The 26,172-nt window shown below is 47.7% G+C and overlaps 1 protein-coding gene across 4 annotated transcripts in view; it reads left to right on the top strand.

The window, feature by feature from the left end:
* The window catches only part of LOC119962210 (ATP-binding cassette sub-family B member 6, mitochondrial-like), a 285,333-nt gene that overhangs the window by 116,424 nt on the left and 142,737 nt on the right, over nt 1-26,172 (top strand). For all 4 annotated transcript variants that reach the window (XM_038790179.1, XM_038790178.1, XM_038790181.1 and 1 more), the window contains exons 5-7: nt 18,778-18,870; nt 21,158-21,350; nt 25,133-25,254. In XM_038790179.1, the coding sequence (XP_038646107.1) occupies nt 18,778-18,870; nt 21,158-21,350; nt 25,133-25,254 (408 nt within the window). The remainder of the gene's footprint in view (nt 1-18,777; nt 18,871-21,157; nt 21,351-25,132; nt 25,255-26,172) is intronic.

Here is a 26,172-nt window from a genome sequence, read left to right as displayed (position 1 = left end):
GCCTCTTCCTAGTTCGGACCCCAGTCTGTCGGCCTTCAAGGTGCTGATGTGAAACCACACGGAACATTTGCCCTGCCTGCTGCCATCTCCTTGCCGTATACACCTTTCTTACTTCCCACTACCATTACTTATTATTTTGATGTTCCTTCTTCTCTGCAATGAGAGAGTCTCCTATAATGTTGTCACGAACCCTGATCTGATCCATGGGAGACTCAAATTACATGTGTTAACTCACTAGTGTAGCTAACTATAATAATTACGACGTTCTAGTTATTATTAAAAAGGCAAGAGGCTGAGCTATTTACTTGAGAGAAGAGCAGACTGAGGTTTTTTTAAAAATTATTTCACCGGGATGGGGGTGTTGCTGGCTGGTGTGGTGAGCTGTCTTCTTGAAGCGCTGCTGTCTGTGCGGTTTAGGTACAGCCACAGAGCTATTGGGAAGGGAGTTCCAAGATTTTGACCCAGTTACTTCTTAAATGTTATAAAAAATATGGAAGGATTGAAGGGATAGAGAGATGCCGTTTTCAAAACGAGAGTTCATGAATATAGCCAGTAATAAATCCAATAATAATAATGATCTTAGAATTTACAGAAGGAGGCCACTTGGTCCATCGAGTCTGCACCGGCCCTTGGAAGAGCACCCTTCTTAAGTCCACGCCTCGACCCTATTCCTGTAACTTTTGTTCACTAAGGGGCAATTTAGCATGGCCAATCCACCTAACCAGCACATCATGGCCTGTGGGAAGAAACCGGAGCACCCGGAGAAAACCCACGCAGACACGGGGAGAACGTGCAGACTCCACACAGACGGTCTTTATTAGTAATTTATTATTAATAATCTTTATTAGTGTCAGAAGTAGGTTTACATTGACACTGCAATGAAGTTACTGTGAAAATTTTCTCGTCGCCACATTCTGGCGCCTGTTCGGGTACACAGAGGGAGAATTTAGAATGTCCAAATGACCTAACAGCACGTCTTTCAGGACTTGTGGGAGGAAACCGGAGGAAACCCACGCAGACACGGAGAGAACGTGCAGACTCCACACAGTCGCCCAAGCCGGGAATTAAACACGGGTCCCCGGAGCTGTGAAGCAACAGTGTTGACCACTGTGCTACCGTGCGAATAATGAATTTAGTAGAAACTTCTTTACCCAGTGTGTGGATCGTATGTGAAACTTGTACCACAGGCAGTACTTGTGGAGAATAACATGTTTTTAAGGGAAATTAGGCAAATGTATGATCGAGAGAGGAATGGAAGGATCTGTTGATGGGCTATGGTGAAGAGAGGTGGGAGGTGGCACATGTGGAGCATAAACATGGTGCAGGCCAAATGATCTGTTACTGTGCTGTTAATTCTATGCATTTATAAGCAATCTGTTCGATTGGCGCTGAACTGAATCCAGCTCTGTGACACCCCTTGCACGAGGAGGATTGCTGGAGATTCTTCTGACGAGTGACGCTATTGCTTAAAACAGCCAGGAGAGGGCAGTCTGAACCAGTCAAATCCATCCTTCCAACACATTGTCGCAAGAATATGGCATCGTCCTTCCAGGAACAGTAATTGATGATCTCGTAAGAACACATGCTGAGCCTTCCAAAAGTATAAAGTGAAATTGCATTTTGTGTGTTTATATACCTGAAAAGCCTGGGTCTGGCAGGAGCAAGCAACGTTGAAATAATAAGTAGAACAATACGTTCTCAAAGAACTTTCATGTTCCACGACCCCCCCCCGTCATCCCAAAACACTTTATTCTTTTAAAATACTTTTTTGAGGTGTGGCACTGTTACGATGTCAGCCAATATGCACACAGCAGGGAGCCACGAACAGCAGTTAGATAACTGGTCAGATAATCTGTTTTTGGGTGTTATTTAAAGGATAAATATTGGACAGGTAAATGGGGAAAATACCCACATTCCTGTTCTGAATTGTGCCATGGGATCGTTTACATCCATCTGCCAGCGCAGATCAGGCTTCGGATTAATGTCTCATTGGAAAGGTGGAACCGCCCACGGTGCAGCGTTTGTCACTTTAGATTACGTGCTCAATTGATCTGGAGTAGCGTTTATCTTCATGGCTATCTGACTCTGAGGCATGAGTGTTGTCACAGCTGACAATTACTGCTCTTCTTCATGGAAGTATAATAATAATAATCTTTATTGTCACAAGTAGGCTTCCATTAACACTTCAATGAAGTTGCTGTGAAAATCTCCTAGTTGCCACATTCCGGCGCCTGTTCGGGTACTTGGGGGGAGAATTCAGAATGCCTAATTTACCTAACAAGCACGCTTTTCAGGACTTGTGGGAGGAAACCGGAACACCCGGAGGAAACCCACGCAGACACGGGGAGAACGTGCAGACTCCACACAGACAGTGACCCAAGTCAGGAATCGAACCTGGGACCCTGGCGCTGTTAAGCAACAGTGTTAACCACTGTGCTGCCGTGCTGCTCAATACTGGGAGAGTGGTACACGCGGGGCTGAGGCGGTGGTGTAGCGGTATTGTCACTGGACTAGCAAGAGACTAGCACAGATATTCTCTGAAATGGAGAAAAAATGCTGGCCTAGCCAGCGACTTAAAACATCTTCCGAATGAATGAATAAACAAATTGATCTCAGCACATCTGAGATAGAGAAGGGAAACTTCCCTGCCGGCCAGCAACTCCTGTTGGAAAGTTTGAACGCGTATGTCAGTGAGGCTTACTTCAAGCTGCCGCCTTGAACCACTGCGATGAGTAGGTCACATAGCCTGTGGGATGTCTTACCTGGGCTCATGTTCATAGCATCCTTTTGGGTGAGGTACCAGAGGGCTGTCGGTACCTGTGGGTCTGTACCTTGGTAAAAGTAGCCGAGAGAAGTGGGGTAATATATACAAGCTCTGGTTTTAATGGGAGCAATCTAGAATTGCTGTATAATTGTAATTCAGTAAGTGCAGCAATCTGGAACCATGTACATTATAGCTGAACATCTCTAGTGGGGAAACTGATGGACCGTTTTCCTGTGTATTGCATGATGAATACAAAGAAAATAAAAAAAATACGTGCCCTTTTTAAGTCCGGTTTAGGGCCTTATGCACATGCGCCGAATGGAGAATGGCCACACAAGCTGCGGTTGGTGGTTTTGTCCATCGGGTTTTGCGCATGTTCTGGCCGGCAAATGGCCGCACATGGGTAGTTTTTCACACCTTCAGGCTGGGAACCGACCCTGCGCTCATGCGCAATTTGTTTTTCAGAATTGTTTCAGATGGGGAGTCCACTTTACGCCTGTGCAGAAGTAATAGGAGGAAGAAAGTGAAACAGCAAGCAAGGGTCAGATGATCTGGAAGGGGAGTTCCATTCCATATAATCCCTTTTGTGCAGAAGGATGCCATTTGGACAATCAAGTCTGCACCGAAAGAGCACTTTATCTAGGCCCAATCCCCCGCCTCATTCCCGTAACCCCCCATCTAATCTGCATGTCTTTGGACATTAATTGGAAATTTTCGCATGGCCAATCCACACAGACTATGGGAGGAAGCCAGAGCACCCGGAGGAAACCCACGCGTGCACAGGGAGAAAGTGTAAACTCCACACAATCACGCAAGGCTGGAATCGAATTCCGTTATTTACTGCCTGGGGTGTTGAAAAAAACTCCATTTATGTCCACTCTCTGCTTTATACCTGTTAACCAGTCCTCTGTCCTTTCTATAATATTAATTCTCAACTCCATGACCTCTTACCTTGCCTGTTTGTGTGTTACCCTTTTGAATGCCTTCTAGAAATCCAGGTATATTACATCTACTAGTTTCCCTTTATCTACCCTCCTCGTTACATCCTCAAGACACTTTAAATCTGTCAGCAAGATTTTCCTTTCAGAAAATCATGCCCTCTAATCACTTCTAATCATACACTGCTTTTCTAAGTGCATTGTTAATAATAAGCATTTTCCCAACAACTGATGCCAAGTTAACTGGTAGTTAACACTGCTACTAATCTTGCTGATGCATTTGCCTACCCAATAACAAACTCTTCACTGCACTGTAATTTGTTTTACCAGAAGCTATCTGTGATGTTTTAATAAGAATCTTTATTATTGTCACAAGTAGGCTTACATTAATTAACACAGCAATGAAGCTACTGTGAAAATCGCCTCGTCGCCACATTCCGGCGCGTGTTCGGGTACACGGAGGGAGAATTCAGAATGTCCAATTCACCAGCACGTCTTTCGGGACTTGTGGGAGGAAACCGGAGCGCCCGGAGGAAACCCACGCAGACATAGGGGACAACATGCAGACTCCGCACAGAGAGTGACCCAAGCCGGGAATCGAACCCGGGTCCCTGGCGCTGTGAAGCAGCAGTGCTAACCACTGTGTCCCAGACTGAAGGGGTATGGAGGTTAAAATGGACCATGTCTGGGGACAGAGTCTTAGTCCCAGAAAGCCTGTAGGACACGTCTGTGCTCTGGGATCAGGAGGCCACGACGTACTAGCCTCAAAAACTTGTTGTGGGTATCATTGACCCCTCTGCTTCCACCTCCCATCCCAGGTGCCAATTTTACCAAAGGCCCCAACCAGTAGTTGGGGCGTTGAATGCCTTTGGTTCTGGGATTTGCCATCTGCTTGGAGCGACAGTCACATTGACTCTGACAGATTCTGAGAAAATTGACTTCCTCTATGCTTTTTCTCTTTTTCAAAGTCGGCAGCTTTGCCTTTTAAACAAAATCCTCGCTGCTTGCTCTTGTTCCCTGAACCAGTTTCGAAGGATATGAAAGGAGCCTGTGAGCTCCTCCAGACGGCAAATGTGTTGGCGCCACATTAAAGCGACAGAGTTAAATGCCATCTTTTGAACACCCTCCGACCTACGGAGGGGGAGGAGGTGGTGGGTCAATGTTTCTCGCCAGTTAAGATTAAGGGTAGTGCTACTTTAACAAAGGCAATGCCAAGCTGGTTTGCGGGCTGAGACAAGGCTGCTTTTGTCCGTTTTGTGTAAACGATTGCCAAAGTGAGATGGCTGGGGATGGGAGACTGACATGGGACGTGTTTCTGCTTTTGTTTCTCAATCTGCATCTGCAGTGAAAAGGCATCAGTGACTTCAGAGAGTGGAATTAAGTTCAAAGGAACTGGCTGGCGCTGAGAATGAGGCCCACCATTTGTGGGGGAAAATAGTTCAAATAATCAGCGAGTGCTTCCGCATAGCCCTTGGTCCAGACAGCCCGCACAGTCTCATTGAGAGGATGATCAAAGATAAACTACTTCCTTGGTGTTGGTTGAGCTGAGAATGGACTGCCGAAGAGTCAGTTGTTTTGAATTATAGGCAAGAATCTTAAACACTTCCACAACTATTACAAAAACAACAGCATCTCGAAATCAAACTTTTTCACCCTACAGAATCTCGTCTCATCGGCAAAGTGATAGTAGGTGTCATCGTCAGTGTTATCCAATGGCACTTACTCACCACTAACCTGCTCACTGCCCTGCCAGGGGGCCACAGAACCCCTGACCTCACTGTGGCCTTGGTCTAAACATGGACAATAGAGCTGATCTCCAGAGGTGAGGTGAGAGTGGCTGCTGTTGACATCAAGGCATTGGTCAGCAAAGCTGAAGCTAATGGATTGGATTTGGATTTGGATTTGTTTATTGTCACGTGTACCGAGGTCCAGTGAAAAGTATTTTTCTGCAAGCAGCTCAACAGATCATTCAGTACATGGAAGAAAAGGGAATTAAACAAAATTCAAGAAAATACAAGAAAATACATAATAGGGCAACACAAGGTATACAATGTAACTACATAAGCATTGGCATCGGTTGAAGCATACAAGGTGTAGTGTTAATGAGGTCAGTCAATAAGAGGGTCATTTAGGAGTCTGGTGACAGTGGGGAAGAAGCTATTTTTGAGTCTGTTCGTGCATGTTCTCAGACTTCTGTATCTCCCGCCCGATGGAAGAAGTTGGAAAAGTGAGTAAGCCGGGTGGGAGGGATCCTTGATTATGCTGCCCGCTTTCCCCCGGCAGCGGGAGGTGTAGATGGAGTCCATGGATGGGAGGCAGGTTCCGGGGAGAGAGAAAAAAACTCTTCCCTGCTTGGAGTCGGGCCTGACACAAAAGGACAGTGGTTGTGGAAGCTGGTGGTCAATCATCTCCGTTCTGGGATACAGCTGCAGGAGTTCCTTGGGTTAGTGTCCTCGGCCCAACTATTTTCAGCTTCATCAATGACCATTCCACTATCTTTTCAAAGATTGGCTGACTAATAGGAAACCCAAGTTGGCATGAACAGGTCTTTCTTCTGGTTGGCAAGATGTGATGAGTGGTGTGCCGCGGGGATCAGTGCTGGGGCCTCAACTTTTTACAATTCATATAAATGACTTGGATGAAGGGACTGCTGCTAAGGCTGCGGTTGCTAAATGCTGACGACACAAAGATAAATAGGAGAGTAAATTGTGAAGAAGATATACGGAGGCTAGAAAGAGACCAAGACAAGGTTAAAAACCTGGCAAATGGAATACAATGTTGGCAAATGTGAAATTGTCCATTTTGGCCGGAAGAATAAAAAAGCAATTTATTATCTATATGGTGAGAGATTGCAGAGCTCGGAGGCACAGAGGGATCTGGGTGTCCCAGTGCATGAATCACAAAAGGCAAGTGTGCAGATAAACCAAGGAATGAGGAAAGCTAATAGGTTGTTATTGTTCATTGTGAAGGGTATTATTATAAACATAAGGACGTTATACTTCAGTTGTACAGGGTATTGGTGAGATCACATCTAGAGTATTGTGCACAGTATTGGTCTCCTTATCTAAGGAAGGATGTAAAATGCTTTGGAAAAATTGCAGAGAAGATTTTCTGGACTAATAGCAGGAATGAGCGGGTTGTCATATGAGGAAAGGTTTGAGAGGTTATTTTGTGTCCATGTGTTCAGAAGAGTAAGAGACGACTTGATTGAAACCTTGGCCCTGATGGGTATTGACAGGGTGGATGTAGAGAAGTTGTTTTCTCTTGTCGGGCAGTATAGAACTAGTGATCACTGCTTAAAAATAAGGGGTCGCTCATTTATAATAATAATAATCTTTTTATTGTCACAAGTAGGCTTGCAAAAAAAAGGAACGATGTTACCGTGAAAAGCCCCTAGTCACCACACTGTCACCTAGTCACCTGTTCGGGTGCACAGAGGGAGAATTCAGAATGTCCAAATTACCTAACAAGCACGTCTTTTGGGGCTTGTGGGAGGAAACCGGAGCACCCGGAGGAAACCCACGCAAACGCTGGGAGAACGTGCAGACTCCGCACAGACAGTGACCCAAGCCGGGAATCGAACCTGGGACCCTGGCGCCTTGAGGCAAGACCGAGATGAGGAGAAATTTTTCTCTTGAGGGTCGTGAGTCTCTGGAACTCTCTTCCTCAAAAGGCAGTGGGAATCAGAGTCTTTGAATATTTTAAAGGCAGAGCTAGCTAGATTCTTGATAAGCAAGGGAATAAAAGGTAGTGAAAGGTTTTTGGGGGTAGGTAGGAATGTGTGGTTGAGGTTGCAATTCAATTAGTCATTATCTTACAGAGATATGACAGAGTAGACTCGAGGGGTTGAGTGGCCTCCTGCATTTGTTCATATAAGATCAAAAGTGGGGTTGATTTGCGGCTATTCCGATAATTGAACAATCGGCATACATATGCAGCAAAATCTCAGCAATGTTCAGATTCGGGCTGACAGGTGGCAAGTAACATTTATGCCACACGAGTGCCAGCAATGACCATCTCCAACAAATGAGAATCTATGCATCTCCCCTTAACATTCAATGGCATTACCATCGCTAAATCCCCACTATCAACATCCTGGGTGTTACCAATGAACAGAAACTGAACTGACCCTAGACCAGACCCCCAAGTGTTTCTGTAAGATTCAGGAAGGGACCATTAATATGGGGCTGGTTTAGCACAGTGGGCTGAACAGCTGGCTTGTGATGCAGAACAAGGCCAGAAGCGCGGGTTCAATTCCCGTACCAGCCTCCCCGAACAGGCGCCGGAATGTGATGACTCGGGGCTTTTCACAGTAACTTCATTGAAGCCTATTTGTGACGATAAGCAATTATTATTATTATTATAGATTAATGTTTTGTTTGAAGGAGACAGGTTTAGATAAAGGATCTGGATCGGCGCAGGCTGGGAGGGCAGAAGGGCCTGTCCCTGTGCTGTAATTTTCTTTGTTCTTTGAGACAAAGTTTGAGATTTACGACATTTGCTCAGGGACTGAAGCACAAGATTCCACCGTTTTTGAGCAAACAAAAATAAATGTTAATAGTCAGAAAATAAAACCAGTTACAATTATTATACTCTATCTGGTACTCTAGCATTCAGGGTAGGTATGAGATACTTGTAAATTAGGATACGTATGGGGTACCTGTAAATGAATGAGCCAACTGGTGGACAGCAAGAGCCTTCTCCCGCGGATGGAGGTGGCTAGCACGAGGGGACATAGCCTTAAATTGAGGGGTAATAGATATAGGACAGAGGTCAGAGGTGGGTTTTTTACGCAAAGAGTGGTGAGGCCGTGGAATGCCCTACCTGCAACAGTAGTGAACTCGCCAACATTGAGGGCATTTAAAAATTTATTGGATAAGCGTGTGGATGATAAGGGCATAGTGTAGGTTAGATGGCCTTTAGTTTTTTTTCCATGTCGGTGCAACATCGAGGGCCGAAGGGCCTGTACTGCGCTGTATCGTTCTATGAACTGTGGTCCAAAACAGCACACGATAAATGGCAGAGACAACCAAGACAGAGTCCATGGATTTCTCAACAGCACACAAAGACATCAGTAACACTAAAACCACTCTCTCTCTCTTCCACGAGGGAGTCCAGTCTTCATCTTCGGAGACCTTGGGTGCAATTCAACCAGGAAAAAAAATCTATGTCCCGTCTTGGGCGGGTTCAGCTATTCAGCGCCACCTTGTCATTTATTTTGGCCTTGGGGAGTTTCTCTCTGCTAAGTGTAATCTAAGCTGCACTAAGGTGTAACTGAAGCTGAAGGCTCCTCTCGGATCGGGATGCCATTTTGGAAGGCTGTCCTGATTTCCATCTCTTTCCCCCATCCCCTCCCGGTCCTGAATCCTGGCAATGCCAGGGTGGCGCTGGTGATGCCCAGGTCCCAGCAAGAGTGCCAGGGTGGCACCTTGCCCTGTCCCCAGCCACCAGGAGTCTCTAAAAGCCTGGGAGACCTCCCCCACCCCAGGTGCCATTACGACTAGCCCAGCCTGTGGAAGTACTAAGTGGCAGTCTCGCAAGATCTCCCAGATGCGGCTGTTAGGTCTCGGGCGCCGGGAGCATCCCACAAACGAATATTTAAATGACCCATTAAATATGCAGATCTGGATGACATCCATTGAGGGCGACATCCAGATCACAGCATCTCGCGAGATTTAATTAAACGTCACTATCTGTCGGGTGCGACAGAGCTGTTACATCGTGCCCCTAATCCTTGAATTCCCTCAAAGACGCTCCATTTCAGATGGCATCAACAATGGCCCACCTCGCAATATTCCGCTGGATTCCTGTGCCTGCACTCAAGCCCCAACTCACAAACCTCAGTTCTGCAGCTCCAAGCAGACACCTACTGTTGCAAAGGGGTACCATTTCCCCAGTGGCTCGCAGCATAGAGCCTTCAATCACCAGACTCTGGTGCCATCAGTGGTGGTACACGAGGTATCAACCTCTTCTCCCAAAATTCTGTTCCACTGGATTCCCAAGTATACACACAAATCCTAACTGAAGCACACTACTGCTCCAAAGGAGTACCTGGGCGTCAAAGGCCTATAGCACAGAACCACCAACCTTGGGCTACCTTTTTCACTTAGTCTAGTCTCCGCAGCCCTTTCCTGTTTGGAGCCCCTTCTACTATTGCACCTGAAGTGGAACCTTTTCCGGGCCCTGCCTCCTCTCTGGGACTCCTCTTTGGGCGGCAGGATAGCACAGTGGTTAGCACTGTTGCTTCACAGCGCCAGGGTCCCGGGTTCAATTCCCGACTTGGGGATCACTGTCTGTACAGAGTCTGCACGTTCTCCCCGTGTCTGCGTGGGTTTCCTCCGGGTGCTCCGGTTTCCCCCCACAGGTCCCGAAAGACGTGCTTGTTAGGTGAATTGGACATTCTGAATTCTCCCTCGGCGTACCCGAACAGGCGCCGGTATGTGGCGACTAGGGGATTTTCACAGTAACTTCATTGCAATGACCCTAGCACTGTGAAACAACAGTGCTAACCACCGTGCATCCATAGATATTCCTGCCTACCATTGTAGTTACTTCCTCAAAATAAAATTCAGTTCATTTGACATGTTTTACATATTCAGGTTGGCTCTCTTTAATCAACTTAAATTTTGCGCTGTGTTCTTAATTATAGATTCCATTAATGTGCCCAGAACAGGTGTCAGACTGTCAGGTCTATAATTTCCTGGTTTGTTCTATCACATTTTTTGTAAATAGTAGCACTGCATTATCAATTTTCCAATTTAAAGAGGACATTCCTGAATTGAGCTAGCTTTGGACGATTGTAATTTTCTCGTCTAGTTTCTTTAAACCTTTGGGGTGGAAACTATCAGATCTTGATGATTTGTCAGTCTTTAGTATCATTATTTTTTCTAATGCTATTTCCTGGCTCACGTTCATTTTCGCGAGTTGCAATTCTAATTTCTTATTAGTTTCGCTGGAATGTCAGGTTTACTATCCTCTTTTCTTTTGTGAAGACTGATATGCAGTGAATGTACAGTAACTCTGTCACCTCCTTATTTTCATTTGCAATATTAATTTAAAGGACCCATATTATCCTTCACTAACCTTTCTCTTCCAATATAATTGAAAAATCTTGTTTTGTTGGCCTTGATATCCCTCAGAAGTTACCGCAGAGAGCTGTAGATGCTGGGTGGTTAAGTGTGTTCAAGGCTGACACTTCCGGTGGCGGCCATGGAGGGGTAGGTCTGGTCGCACATTTGATAGCTCCTGCCTGTAACGGACTTTTGGACCTTTTTCACCCGTTTTGTTTCTGATTTTATGGGATAAAGCAGTGAAGAGTGAGACAGTAAGGAGAAATCCCCCTCCGGTGTCTGGAGAATTGGACCAGAAGTGGCCGTGTGAGACGACATAGTCCTAGAAGTGAGATGCGAGCAGAGCTGGTACCACGGGACAGCATGGCGGAGGGCAAGGGTCGCGGGGAGATGGCACAGTGGTCGACGGAGCAGCTGGTGAAGTTTTTTGAGGATTGCTTCGCCAAGCTGAAGAAGGACACGCTGGACCTGATTAAGGCTTCGATTGATCAAGTGGTTCAAAATCAGGAAACCCACGGGAGAGCGATCCAGGAGGTCGAGCAAAAGTTGTCCGAGCACAAGGAGTATATAACTGTGCTGGAAAGCAAGGTGGGGATGATGAACGACTGCCAGAAAAGAATGCAGGAGAAGCTGGAGGACCTGGAGAATAGGTCCAGGAGGCAGAATCTCAGAATTGTTGGCCTCCCTGAAGGCAGTGAGGGATCGGATGCGAGGGCTTATGTGACGGACATGTTGGAGAAGTTGATGGGGGCTGGGGCGTTCCCTCGGCCCCTGGAATTGGACAGTGCGCACAGAGCCCTCGCGAGGAAGCCCCGAGCGAACGAGCCGCCGAGGGCGATGGTGGTACGCTTTCACTTCACCGTTTCATGGACAAGGAACACGTTTTGCCGTGGGCCAATAAACAACCGAGCAGCAAGTGCAATAACTGTGAGTTGCGCATTCATCAGGATCTGGGAGCGGATTTGGCCAAGAGGCGAGCTGGGTTCAATCGGGCAAAAACGACCCTCTTTAAGAAGGGGGCGAAGTTCGCGATGCTGTACCCAGCCATCCTGTGGGTCACACATGAGGAACGGGACTTCTACTTCTAAACCAAGCCAGGGGCTGGTTTAGCACAGGGCAAAATTGCTGGCTTTGAAAGCAGACCAAGGCAGGCCAGCAGCACGGGTTCAATTCCCGTACCAGCCTCCCCGAACAGGCGCCGGAATGTGGCGACTAGGGGCTTTTCACAGTAACTTCATTTGAAGCCTACTTGTGACAATAAGCGATTTCTTCTTCTTGAAACACCAGATGAAGTATGGACCTTTATTAAAGAAATGAAGCTGGAGACGAATTAAAAGACACTGAAGCCTTGGAGAAGTACTGTGACAGCGATTTGCAGTGCTGGATTGTAAAAATTTAAGTAGCTCTATGTGAAATAATGGGCTGTGTGGATATTTAAAGGTTGATCTGTCTTGCACAGACCTTGCCAGAGGGGAGGGGGGATGGGCTTTGAATTTAGTTCTGCTTTTTGGTTGACTATTTTTCTAAAGTGATTGTTTCTTCACTTTTTCCCCCCGGTTTGTTTACTGGGCAATGTGATGCTTTTAAAATGGTTATTCATGTTGGGGGCGGGGGTGGGGGGGGAGAGGGAGGAGGGAGAGGAGAGTACAATAGGGAGACAGACTGCTTGGTGCCAGGGGCAGGAGCTATCGAGTCAGCATGGGTCAGCTGACTCGGAAGCGCAGTGTGGGGTGGGCAGGTGTTAAGTTGGAGCTTGACTTGGGGATTAGGTTTTTAGTGCTGTTGCTAGGGCGGGAGCTGCTTTGCTGATAGGGGAGGAACTGTTACTAGGGGACAAATGGGAGGTCGGGAACGGCGACTGCCCGAGTGGGGACTCGAGGAAGCGGAAGGCGCGAGCTCGAGGCTGGCCTAAAAAGGGTGATGGCTTGGCGGCGGGGGGGGGGGGGGGGGGGGGGGGGGTTGGAAGCCTGTTTTCCCCCCCCCCCCGTCCAGGCTGATCACATGGAATGTGAGAGGACTGAATGGGCCGGTCAAGAGGGCTCGCATGTTCGCGCATTTGAGGGAACTGAAGGCAGACATGGCAATGCTACAAGAGACATACCTAAAGGTTACAGACCAGACGAGATTGAGGAAGTGGTGGGTTAGCCAAGTGTCCCACCTCAGGACTGGACTCAAAGACCAGGGGGGTAGCGATCTTGATCAGCAAACATGTGGCATTCGAGGCAGGGAGAATCGTGTCAGACAAGGGGGGTAAGTACATAATGGTGAGTGGGAACCTGGAGGAGGTGCGGGTGGTACTAGTGAGCATATATGCTCCGAATTGGGACGACGTGGAATTTATGAGGCGGGTTTTAGGTAAGATCCCAGACTTGAGTCACATAACCTGATCATGGGAGGGAACTTCAACACAGTCATTGATCCGGAATTGGACCGGTCAAAATCCAGGACAGGGAGGAGGCCGGCTGCGGCAAAGGAATTGAAGTGTTTTATAGAACAGATGGGGGGAGTAGACCCATGGAGGTTTGCATGGCCGAGGGCGAAGGAGTTTTCCTTTTTTTCACATGTCCACAAGGTATACTCTCGCATAGATTTCTTGGTTCTGAGCAGGGCGCTAATACCGAAGGTGGTGGATACTGAGTACTCTGCAATTGCAGTGCCGGATCATGCCCCACACTGGGTGGTTCTACGGGTTCGTGTGGAGAGAGGGCAACACCCGCTGTGGAGACTGGATGTGGGGTTGCTAGCGAATGAGGCGCACTGTGGGCGGGTTAACAAGTTCATCCAGAACTACCTGGAAACAAATGATACGGGGGAGGTCTCTGCAGCGACTGTCTGGGAAGCTTTGAAAGCAGTAGTCAGAGGGGAATTAATCTCGATATGGGCCCACGGAGAAAAGGTGGAATGGACTGAGAGGGATAGATTAGTAGAGGAAATACTCCAGATGGACAGGAGATACTCGGAGGCCCCGGATGCTACTGAGGGAGCGGCGGAGGTTACAGGTGGAGTTTGGGCTGTTGACCACAGGGAAAGCAGTGGAACAGTTGAGGAAGGCAAGGGGGGGCGATCTAGGAGTGCGGGGAAAAAGCAAGCAGAATGTTGGCGCACCAGCTCGGGCAAAGAGAGGCAGCCAGGGAAATGGGTAAAGTAAAGAGCAGAGACGGTAATACTGTCCTGGATCTAGCGGGGGTAAACGAGGTGTTTAAGGACTTTTATAGTAAATTATATGAGTCGGAACCCCCGGCTGGTGTGGAAAAGATGAGGCAATTTCTGGATCAGTTGAAGTTCCCGAGGATGGAGGAGGACCTGGTGGAGGGGCTGGGAGCCCCAATTGAGATTTGAGGAAAGAATCAAGGGCTGGAGGGTATGCAGTCGGGTAAGGCCCGGGGGTCTGACGCCTACCCGGTGGAATTCTATAAGAAGTTTTCAGAGATATTGAGCCCACTGCTGGTGAGGACATTAACGAAGCAAGAGAGAAGGGAGTCCTCCCCCCAACAATGTCACAGGCCTCAATTTCACTGATCTTGAAACGGGAGAAGGACCTGGAGCAATGCGGATCACACAGGCCGATTTTGCTACTAAATGTGGATGCCAAACTGCTGGCTAAGATACTGGCCACAAGGATAGATGACTGTGTCCCGGGGGTGATAGGGGAAGACCAGACGGGATTTGTTAAGAGCAGGCAACTCAAGGCCAATGTTCGAAGGCTTCTAAATGTTATTATGATGCCCTCAGAAGGAGAGGAGGTGGAGGTGGTGGTAGCGATGGATGCGGAGAAGGCATTTCATCGGGTGGAGTGGAATTACCTGTGGGAGGGGCTGGGAAGGTTTGGGTTTGGTGAGGGCTTTATTGACTGGGTGCAGTTACTCTATCAAGCACCAGTAGCGAGTGTGCATACGAACCGGCTGAGGTCGGGGTATTTTGAACTACACCGAGGGCGAGGCAAGGGTGCACCCTCTCCCTGTTACTGTTTGCTCTGGCCATAGAGCCATTGGCCATGGCATTAAGAGCCTCTAGGAACTGGAAAGGGCTGGTTCGGGGAGCGGTGGAGCACCGGGTCTCGCTCTACGCAGATGACCTGCTCTTGTACATTTCGGACCCGTTGGAGGGAATGGGGGAAGTAATGCGAATCTTGGGGGAATTTGGCAATTTTTCAGGGTATAAATCAAACATGGGGAAAAGCGAGATGTTCGCGATCCAGGCAAGAGGACAGGAGAAGAGACTGGGAGAGCTGCCGCTTAGAATGGTAGGGAAGAGCTTTCAAAATCTGGGAATCCAGGTGGCCCGAGAATGGGAGGCACGGCACAAGTTAAACCTATCTCGGTTGGTAGAACAAAAGGAAGGGGACTTTAAGAGATGGGACATGCTGCCGCTATCACTGGTGGGGAGGGAACAGACTGAAAATGACGGTCCTCCCCAGATTTCTGTTTGTCTTTCAGTGCCTCCCCATTTTCATCCCCAAGACCTTTTTCAAGCGAGTGAATAAGATTATTTTGGGCTTTGTGTGGGCGGGTAAAACCCCGCGAGTGAAGCAAGTATTGCTGGAGCGCAGTCGGGGGAGGGTTGGTTGGCGCTGTCGAACTTCTGCAATTACTACTGGGCGGCTAATACAGCCATGATTAGGAAGTGGGTAGTGGGGGAGTGGTCGGTATGGGAGCGGATGGAGGCGGCGTCATGTAAAGACACCAGTCTGGGAGCATTGGTAACGGCACCTCTGCCGTTCCCACCGGCCCGATACTCCACAAGTCCGGTGGTGGTGGCAGCTCTGAGAATCTGGGGGTAATGGAGGAGATATAAGAGAGTGGAGGGAGCATCGATTTGGACCCCGATTTATAACATCCACAGGTCTATACCGGATCGGCTAGATGGCGGGTTCCAGAGTTGGCAGAGGGCAGGAATTAGAAGGATGGGGGATCTATTTATAGACGGGAGCTTCTCCAGCTTGAAAGCCTTGGAGGATAAATTTAAATTGCCAGCAGGGAATGGGTTTAGGTATTTGCAGGTGAGCGACTTCCTGAGAAAACAGGTGCGGGCCTTTCCGCTGCTGCCACCATGGGGGAGACAGGATAGAGCAGTCTCCATTACCTGGGTGGGAGAGGGGAAGGTATCGGATATTTACCAGGAGCTTTCGGAGGCGGAGGAATCCCCGGTGGAGAGGCTTAAGGGCAAGTGGGAGGACGAGCTAGGAGGAGAGATAGAGGCGGGTCTGTGCCTCATCGTGGGTAACTCGCTTCCACTCCAGGGAGGTGGGTTCTGTGGTGGCCGAATAGTCTAATCATCGTGCGCCAGGCTTAGCCTGATACAATTTAAGGTAGTCCGCTGGGCACACATGACAGTGGCTAGGATGAGCAAGTTTTTCGGGGTAGAGGATAGGTGTGCGAGGTGCGCGGGAAGCCCAGCAAATCATGTCCACATGTTTTGGGCATGCCCGAAGCTTAGCGGGTTTTGGCAGAGTTTTGCTGAGGCAATGTCCACGGTGCTAAAAACACGGGTGGCGCCGAGTCCGGAGGTGGCGATCTTTGGAGTGTCAGAAGATCCGGGAGTTCAGGGGCGAAAGAGGTCGACATCCTGGCCTTTGCCTCCCTGGTAGCCCGGAGGCAGTTCTTGTTAATGTGGAGGGACTCGAAGCCCCCGAGTGTAGAGACCTGGGTTAGTGACATGGCTGGGTTTCTCAGTCTCGAGAAAATAAAGTTTGCCTTAAGAGGATCAATGTTAGGGTTCACCCGGAGGTGGCAGCCGTTCGTCGACTTTCTTGGGGAAAATAAAAAATGTCAGCAGATGCAGTATTCGGGGGGGGAGGACTGGCGGATTGTTGTTGTATGGTTGAGGTGTGTGAAGATTGGGCTGGGGGGGAAATGTTTATTTTACCATGTTGATGTCATTGTTTTTGTTACTGTTATAAAAATTTTCAAATACCTGATTAAAATTTTTTTTTTAAAAGTGTGTTCAAGGCTGAGATAGACAGATGTTTAGTCAGTGAGGAAACCACGAGTTATGGGGATAAGGCGGGACAGTGGAGTTCAGGATTATCATATCGGATCAGTCATGATCTCATTAAATGGTGGAGAAGATCCGATGGGCCGAATGACTTTCTTCTGCTCCTGTTTCTTATGGTCCAAGTCCTTTTTTTTTTCAACCCCTATTATTTTTTTTAATCTTAACTGCTCTTTCTGTCTATCCCAGCCCCCAGGAACTTCACTCAATTTCACTTTGCTCTTTGGTTTTCTCTCACCTCCGTTGTTGATTGTGGTTGTGTTATTCGATAAATTGCGCTTACCCATTTAAGTGTATTAAGCTAAATTGTTTTTGACAAGCGCAGTGGTCAGCACAGTTGCTTCACAGCACCAGGGTCCCAGGTTAGATTCCTTCTTGGGTCACTGTCTGTGTGGAGTCTGCACGTTCTCCCCGTGTCTGCGTGGGTTTCCTCCGGGTGCTCCAGTTTCCTCCCACAAGTCCCGAAAGATGTGCTGTTAGGTGAATTGGACATTCTGAATTCTCCCTCGGTGTACCAGAACAGGTGCTGGAATGTGGCGACTAGGGGCTTTTCACAGTAACTTCATTGCAGTGTTAATGTAAGCCTACTTGTGACAATAAAGATTATTATCATGATTATTATTATAAGTCCCAATGTTTATCTGTAGTTTTGCCCAAGAACAGTTTTGACCACTGTCATTCTTTTTCTCACCCTGTTAAAGTTAGCCTGATTAAAATATCCGCCACTGACAGGCAGGCAGACGATCGACGGACGATGAATGTGTGTTAGCTCCCTGGTCTCCAGTCGTCTCGGATTTCCCTGTCACTGGGCCCAAGACCTCGTTCCGTTGGGACCGTGTGGTGGTTGGTGTGCAACATCCCACCTTATGTTAAAAGAATGCATGCACCGGCACCTTCCACCCCACCCACCCAAATGCCGAGTCTGCGGATCCAGGATTGGACTATTCGGCCACCGCAGAACCCACCTCCCCGGAGTGAAAGCGAGTCACCCACGGCCCTGAGGGACTGCCCAAGAAGAAGACTAAAATCTAGAATCGTGTTATGTTTTAATAAATTCAAGGGAAGTGGACTTCACTGGCTAGGCCAGCATTTCTTGCCCAACCCTGATTGCCCTTGAGAAGGTGGTGGTGAGCTGCCTTAACCGCTGCAGGCCATGTGGTGTAGGTACACCCATCGTGCTGTTAGGGAGGGAGTTCCAGGATTTTGACCCAGCGACAGTGATGGACAGGATGTAAAGTTTCTCCTTTTTATACCTGACATTGAATTTGACCACATCCATGATCACTGTTAGAGAAATGTTCCTTTACTGTTAGATTGTAAAATGTCATTGATTGATTAAATCTGGTATGGCCAACCCTCTTATTGGTCCTCAAACATACAGCTCAAAAAGCCTGATCATGAACGCACTCAAGCAATTCTGATTATCCTGTTATTCCCAACCTGTTTAAAAATAAATTATTCCACTAAACAACTTAGCTTTTGCTGCAAGCCCCCTTAATCCCTGAATTATTCCAGTGCTGGTATCTGGACGCTGGAGACAACTCCCATCACTTTTACCCCTCTCATATTCTTTCATTCTTTTTTTTAAAATTTAGAGTCCAATGAAGGGACAATTTAGCGTGGCCAGTCCACCTACCCTGCGCATCTTCTGGGTTGTGGGGGTGAGACACACGCAGATACGGGGAGAATGTGCAAACTCCACGCGGACAGTGATCCAGGGCCAGGATCGAACCCGGGTCCTCGGTGCCGTGAGGCAGCAGTGCTAACCACTGCCCCACTGTGCCGCCCCTATATTCTTTCATTCTAATCAAAGAGTCTCTGTGGATTGATATTTCGCTATGTCCTCTCTTACTAATGTTGTATTGATGTCTTTAATCAATAAGCTCTTCCATTTACCTTTTCCATTTTCCTTATCCTAGCCAGCATGTCCCTGAGGGTCTGTTCAGGTACCTAAGCTAATGCAGCTTCTTCTACACTTACCACACTAACTTATGCCCTTTTTTCTGTTGCATAGTAAATGATCTGAGTGGAGGAACCTCGTGGAAGACACTGGCTATGACCGTCTGCATATATGTCCTCCTCAAATTCCTGCAGGGAGGTGGAGCAGGTAAGATGTCTATCGATAGTGGGTATCAAATGTTGTTGGTTCATTCAGAATGGTTGGATAGTAGTTCTGTAATCCAGTGGGAGTTCAAACCCCTCATGGTAGGTTGCAGATTTGAAGTCAGTTCCAAGAAATAGATCAGAAGATAGAAAAGCTGGAGTCAGTGCATGCGACCGCCAAACTCTCATCTCGTTGTAAAAACCTAACCGAATACTTTTAAGGAAGCCATGTTTCCAAACAGCCAAATGGCAAGCCACTTGGTTGTATCAAATGGCCACTGGTTCAAACAGCCGAGGCTCTCCGTCCTTGTTGTCACGATAACCGAGTGTTGAACTGGGTCACCGAAGTGAGTATTCACTTGTGGGGAAAGATGGAGCAGAAATATCATCACACCATTCTTGCTGTCAGCCTTCCCTTTTCAAATGCTGTACCTGTAAATGTCGCCCAGTTGTATCACTGGTTTGAAAGGATGACAGTCATAGCCTGAAATTAACCATGGCTAAATGGTTCTGGATATCATTTTGAGTAAGGAGATTCCGTGACTGTGAACATAGAACATACAGTGCAGAAGGAGGCCATTCGGCCCATCGAGTCTGCACCGACCCACTTAAGCCCTCACTTCCACCCTAACCCTGTAACCCAATAACCCCATCTGATCTTTTTGGACACTAAGAGGGCAATTTATCATGGCCAATCCACCTAACCTGCACCTCTTTGGATGTGGGAGGAAACCGGAGCACCCGGAGGAAACCGACGTACACACGGGGAGAACGTGCAGACAGTGACCCAGCGGGGAATCGAATCTGGGACGCTGGCGCTGTGAAGCCTCAGTGCTGTCCACTTGTGCTACCGTGCTGCCCCACAAAAGCCTTTCAGATTTCGTCTCTTGTGCTCCAGTTCAGGGTAATCAACCCTTGACTGTAGATAAAGAATGCCGACAGTGAGGCTGTGACACCGAGGACGTCAAAGAATTGATTGTTTCCCACAATCTCCACACAAATCTCCCCCCCTCACCCCCCTCCTGCTTTGAGGACTGTGATATTTCTGCTCCTCTGACCTTGACGATTAGTTTCCAGCTTCTGATTAAAGATTTTCAGAACTGTGGGGATGGAAGGCAGTCTGAGAGCTTTAATGAGCGAGAGTTATATTTCTTTTAATAAAAAATTTCCAATTAAGGGGCAATTCAGCGTAGCCAATCCACCTACCCTCCACAACTTTGGGTTGTGGGGGTGAGACTCACACACTCACGGGGAGAGAATATGCAAACTCCACACGGGCGGTGACCCGGGGCCGGGATCGAACCCGGGTCCTGGGTGCCGTGAGACAGCAGTGCTAACCACTGCGCCACCGTGTCGCCCAGAGTTGTATATCTTTACCGCCTTTCATTACCAAAGGACATCGCAAACAGCTTTACAGCCAACTAAGTGCAATTGAGGTGCAGTTACTGTTGTAACATAGGAAACGGTGCAGCGAGTTCCCACCTAGTATGCGATAGGACCAGGTGATCTGTTATAGAGAGCTTAGTTGAGGAAGAACAGCCCAGGGGGAAACTTCAAAAATAGTGTTAGTGCGCAGTTTGAGGTTTCATCCAGAAGGCAGCACCTTTGACTGTGGAGGACTCCCTCAATGATGCCCTGTGTATGTCAGCTTAGATTATGTGCTTAAGTCTCTTGAATTGAATTTGAACCCATGACATTCTGTCTTGGAGACCAAGTCGTTGATAATACTTCATATAAGTGGTTAGCACTGCTGCCTCTCAGCGCCAGGGAACCGGGTCCAATTCCAGCCTTGGGTGACTGTGCGGAGTCTGCATGTTATCCCCCTGTCTACGTGGGTTTCCTCCCGGGTGCTCCGGTTTCCTCCCACAGTCCAAAGACATGCAGATTAGGTGAATTGGCTATGGTAAATTGCCCTGTAGTGTCCTAAAGGTTATGTGGGGTTACTGGGGTATGGGGTGGGGGAGTGGGTCTATGTAGAGTGCTCTTTCAGCGGGTGGGTGCAGACTCGAAGGGCAGAATGGCCACCTCCTGCACTGTAGAGATTTTATGAATCTGCGGTAGGATTACGGTTGCTGCAGTCACTTACATTTCCTACATGATAACAGTGACTACACCTCAAACCTATTCTATCGGCTGTGAAACACTTTAGGATGTTCTTCGGTTGTGAAAGGTGGTAAAGACGTATATATTTTTCTTATTACATTAGACTTCCAGGAAGCTTGTCCTGTGTGGTGAGAGCCCTGCTAAGTGCATTGCAGGTTTGTGCATGACAATGATGTCTTACCATTCAGGTGCATCAGGCTTTGTAAGCAACCTGCGCTCCTTCGTATGGATTCGGGTGCAGCAGTATACCAACCGACAGGTACAGATCGGACTCTTTGCTCACCTGCACTCACTTTCTCTTCGCTGGCACCTGGGCAGGAAGACTGGGGAGGTTCTCCGGAGTGTGGACCGTGGCACCAGCAGCATCAACTCCTTACTGAGGTACCTAGGATATTGAGAGGAATTCTTTCATCACACTTAATGAATTTAGCATGCCTGATTTTATTTTATTTGTGACAATTGCAGTCTGTCCTACAATAATTGCTTTGACATTCCCTTAATCTAGTCTGACATTCCAGTGCAGTAAAAAAAGGGCATCTTTCACAACCTCACTGTGTGTCAAAGCTCTTCAAAGTCAATTTATTGTAATCTAGGAAACAGGCAGTCATTTTACACATAACTGGATACTGCAAAGGCTATGGCTCCTGATAAGATTCCGGCAATAGTACCCCAGACTTGTGCCCCAGAACGTGTCGCACCCCTAGCCAAGCAGCTACAACACTGACATCTACACAGCAATGTGGAAAATATAATAATAATCTTTATTGTCACAAGTAGGCTTACATTAACACTGCAATGAAGTTCCTGTGAAAATCCCCTAGTCGCCACATTCCAGCGCCTGTTCAGGTACACAGAGTGAGAATTCAGAATGTCCCATTCACATAACAGCACATCTTTTAGGACTCATGGGGGGAAACCGGAGCACCCGGAGGAAACCCACGCCGACACGGGGAGAATGTGCAGATTTCGCACAGACAGTGACCCAAGCCGGGAATCGAACCTGGGATCATGGCATTGTGAAACAATAGTGCTAACCACTGTGCTACCATGCCGCCCATTGCCCAGGTGTGTCCTGTGCACAAGAAACAAGACAAATCCAACCCAGCCAATTACCGCCCTATCAGTCTGCTCTCCATCATTAGCAAAGTGATGGAAGGAGTCATCAACAGTGCTATCAAGCAGCACTTACTCAGCAATAACCTGCTCACAGACACTCAGTTTGGGTTCCACCTGGGTCACTCAGCTCCTGACCTCATTACAGCCTTGGTTTAAACATGGACAAATGAGCTGAATGCCAGAGGGGAGGTGGGAGTGACTGCCCTTTGACATCAAGGCAGCATTTGACCAAGTGTGGCATCAAGGAGCCCTAACTAAACTGGAGTCAATAGGAATCAGGGGGAAAACTCTGTTGGTTGGAGTCATACCTGGTACAAAGGAAGATGGTTGTGGTGGTTGGAGGTCAATCATCTCAGCTCCAGGACATCACTGCAGGAGTTCCTCAGGGTAGTGTCCTAGGCCCAAACATCTTCAGCTGCTTCATCAGTGACCTTCATTCCATCATAAGGTCAGAAGTGGGGATGTTTGCGAAAGACTGCACGATGTTCAGCACTTTTCAGACTCCTCAGAAACTGAAGCAGTCCGTGTCCAAATGCAGCAAGACCTGGACAATATCTAGGCTTGGGCTGACAAGTTACATTCGTGCCACACAAGTGCCAGGCAATGACCATCTCCGACAAGAGAAGATCTAACACCGCCCTTTGACATTCAGTGGCATTACCATCACTGAATCCCCCACAATCACCACCCTGGAGGTTACCATTGATCAGAAGCTGAACTGGACGAGCCACATTGATACAGTGGCTACCAGGGGCAGGTCAAAGGCTAGTAACTCGCCTCCTGATCCCCCCCCCCCCAAAGTCTGTCCTCCATCTCCAAGGTACAAGGCAGGAGTGTAATGGAATACTCTCCACTTGCCTGGATGAATGCAGCTCCGACAACACTCAAGAAGCTCAACACCATCCAGGACAAAGCAGCTCCGCTTGATTGCTTCCCCTTCACATTCACTCCCTCCACCACCGACAAACAGTAGCACCCATGTGTACCATCCACAAGATGCATTGCAGGAACTCACCATGGTTCCTTATACAGCAGCTTCCAAACCCACAACCACTACCATCTAGAAGGACAAGAGCAGCAGATACCTGGGAACCCCACCACCTGGATGTTCCCCTCCAAGTCACTCACCACCCTGCCTGACTTGGAAATATATCGCCGTTCCTTCACTGTCACTGGGACAACATCCTGGAACTCCCTCCCTAACAGCACAGTGGATATACCTACACCCCAGGGACTGCAGCAGTTCAAGAAGGCAGCTCACCACCACCTTCTGAAGGGCAACTAGGGATGGTCAATAAATGCTGGCCTAACCAGCGACACCGACATCCCATAAATGAATTTTTAAAAAACAAGCTCCCAGATAAAGCAAAGTGATAATGGTGTTATTTGAGAGATGAATACTGGGCAGAACACTGAGAACTCCCTTGCTCTTATTTGAAATAGTGCCATGGAATGTTGTATATGTAACTGAGAAGGAAGTCAGGGTCTTTCTCATCCAAAGGACAGTTCCTTCAAAGATGCAGCCGGTCATCAGCACAGTACTGTCATCTGGGATTACATGCTCAAAGTTTAGGAATTTGGCTTGCAGCCACCATTTTTACTCTGAGGCATGTGAGCGACCACTGAACCTAGGCCAACACTTACTGAAAGTGCCACGGTGTCGGTGCTGCCCTTCTTCGCACAGATCCTTTGGTGGCACAGTGGTTAGACCTGCTGCCTCACAGCGCCAGTGCAGGTGGAAAAATGCAAATTCAATACAAATCTGGAATTAAAAGACTAATGATAACCATGAAACCATTGTCCATTGTGGTAAAAATCCATCTGGGTCACTAATGTCCTTTAGGAAAGGAATTCTGCCGTCCTTACCTGGTCTGGCCTACATGTAACTCCAGATCCACAGCAAATTGCCCCCTCAACTGCCCCCCTCAAGGGCAATTAGGGATGGGCAATAAATGCTGGCATACCCTGCGATGCTCACAAGCAAATAAAAAAAATTATTGGACTGTGGGAGGAAATCGGAGCACCCTGACGAGACCCACACAGTCACAGGGTGAACGTGCGAACTCCACACAGACACCCAAGGCCGGAATTGAACCCGGGTCCCTGCTGTTTGTGAGGCAGCAGTACTAACTACTGTGCCACCATGCGGCCCTATATGGTGGGGAAGGGTTTATCGGTTTCCTTAACTTGTGCTGTGTGGCTAGGAGATCCAAAACACGCAGACGTGCTGTTGGGTGAATGGGACATTCTGAATTCTCCCTCTGTGTACCCGAACAGGCGCCGGAATGTGGCGACGAGGGGCTTTTCACAGTAACATCATTGCAGTGTTAATGTAAGCCTACTTCTGACACTAATAAAGATTGTTATTATTATATTAAAACAGAACTCAAAACCAGACTCTTGATTTTGGGAGGCTACCGCTCCACAAAAGGTGAATCCACAGTTAGTGTCGTCTGCAGTTTTAAGTGCCCTGTTGTAGGAAGGATATTTACGCCATTGAGAGTACATAGCATAGAATCATCAGGATGATTCCACTGCAGCTTTGAAAGTTAAGGAGAGATTTCAAAGACATTCTTAAAATTATGAACAGCTTTGACAGAGCTGCACTACTTTTAATCTATTTGTGTGTGATCCTTGCTTGCAATGGCTTCTCTTCCCACTCCCAGACAATTTACAAATGCTGATCCCCAAGGATCTATTCTTTCTCCCTTCCCATTCCTCATCTACATGCTGCCCTTCAACTACATCATCTGAAAACACAGAAATGCAGTTAACTCCTAAATGCTGTCAGTAACTGCTTGGGAAGCCGCTCAAGTTCTGTTCAAGAAGGTGGCTCACCATCACATTTGAGAGGGTAATTAGAGCTGGACAACAAATGCTGGTCTTTTTCTCGGCATTTCTTTGTCTAAGATATGCTGACGATTATAAAAATAGCGGGTTCAATAAAACCGCTCCTCAATTTATTTTAAAACAGTAAAAAGTCTGCTTTCAAAAGTTTGCGTATAGTAATTGTGCTTCATTCAGTGAACTGTAACTTTATTTTCCAGCTACATTATTTTCAGCATTCTCCCGACGATTGCCGATATCATCATTGGCATAGTGTACTTCACCACGAACTTCAATGCCTGGTTTGGTCTCATTATCTTTGTTTGCATGACCCTGTACTTAAGTAAGTTTCCTGATCAACAAATTAATTATTTTATCTGAATTGTTGCTGACTTGATGCTCATAGTAAGAGACTTCACATTCTTTGACATGTGAGCCGAGTGTGATGAAATAATAGTAATAATCTTTTATTGTCACAAGTATGAAGTTACTGTGAAAAGCCCCTTGTCGCCACATTCCGGCGCCTGTTCGGGTAAGCCGGTACGGGAATTGAACCCGCGCTGACGGCCTTGTTCTGCATTACAAACCAGTTGTCTAACCCACTGAGCTAAACCGGCCCTTAATGGGCGGCTTGGTAGCACAGTGGTTAGCACTGTTGCTTCACAGCGCCGGGGGTCCCAGGTTCGATTCCTGGCTTGGGTCACTGTCTGTGCGGAGTCTGCATGTTCTCCCCGTGTCTGAGTGGGTTTCCTCCGGGTGCTCTGGTTTCCTCCACAGTCCAACGACGTGCTGTTAGGTAAACTGTCCTGGGAGTGTTTGATGGAGACAGTATAGAGGGAGTTTTACTCTGTAACCTACCCCATGCTGTACCTGTCCTGGGTGTGTTTGATGGGGACAGTGTAGAGGGAGCTTTACTCTGTATCTTATCCCGTGCTGTACCTGTCCTGGGAGTGTTTGATGGGGACAGTGTAGAGGGAGCTTTACTCTGTATCTAACCCCGTGCTGTACCTGTCCTGGGAGTGTTTGATGAGGACAGTGTAGAGGGAGCTTTACTCTGTATCTAACCCCGTGCTGTACCTGTCCTGGGTGTGTTTGATGGGGACAGTGTAGAGGGAGCTTTACTCTGTATCTAACGCCGTGCTGTACCTTTCCTGCGAGTGTTTGATGGGATAATATAGATTCTAAAGGATTGCCCTGCCATTTTTAGGAGTTTGTAGCTGGCAATACAGTTCCTGTCTTGTTAAAGGGCATGTGATGCTTA

The sequence above is a fragment of the Scyliorhinus canicula genome, chromosome 2 (assembly GCF_902713615.1).
Source record: "Scyliorhinus canicula chromosome 2, sScyCan1.1, whole genome shotgun sequence".
Lineage (NCBI taxonomy): Eukaryota > Metazoa > Chordata > Chondrichthyes > Carcharhiniformes > Scyliorhinidae > Scyliorhinus > Scyliorhinus canicula.
Note: the sequence above shows the minus strand (reverse complement) of the source record. Positions and strands in the feature narration are given on the sequence as shown.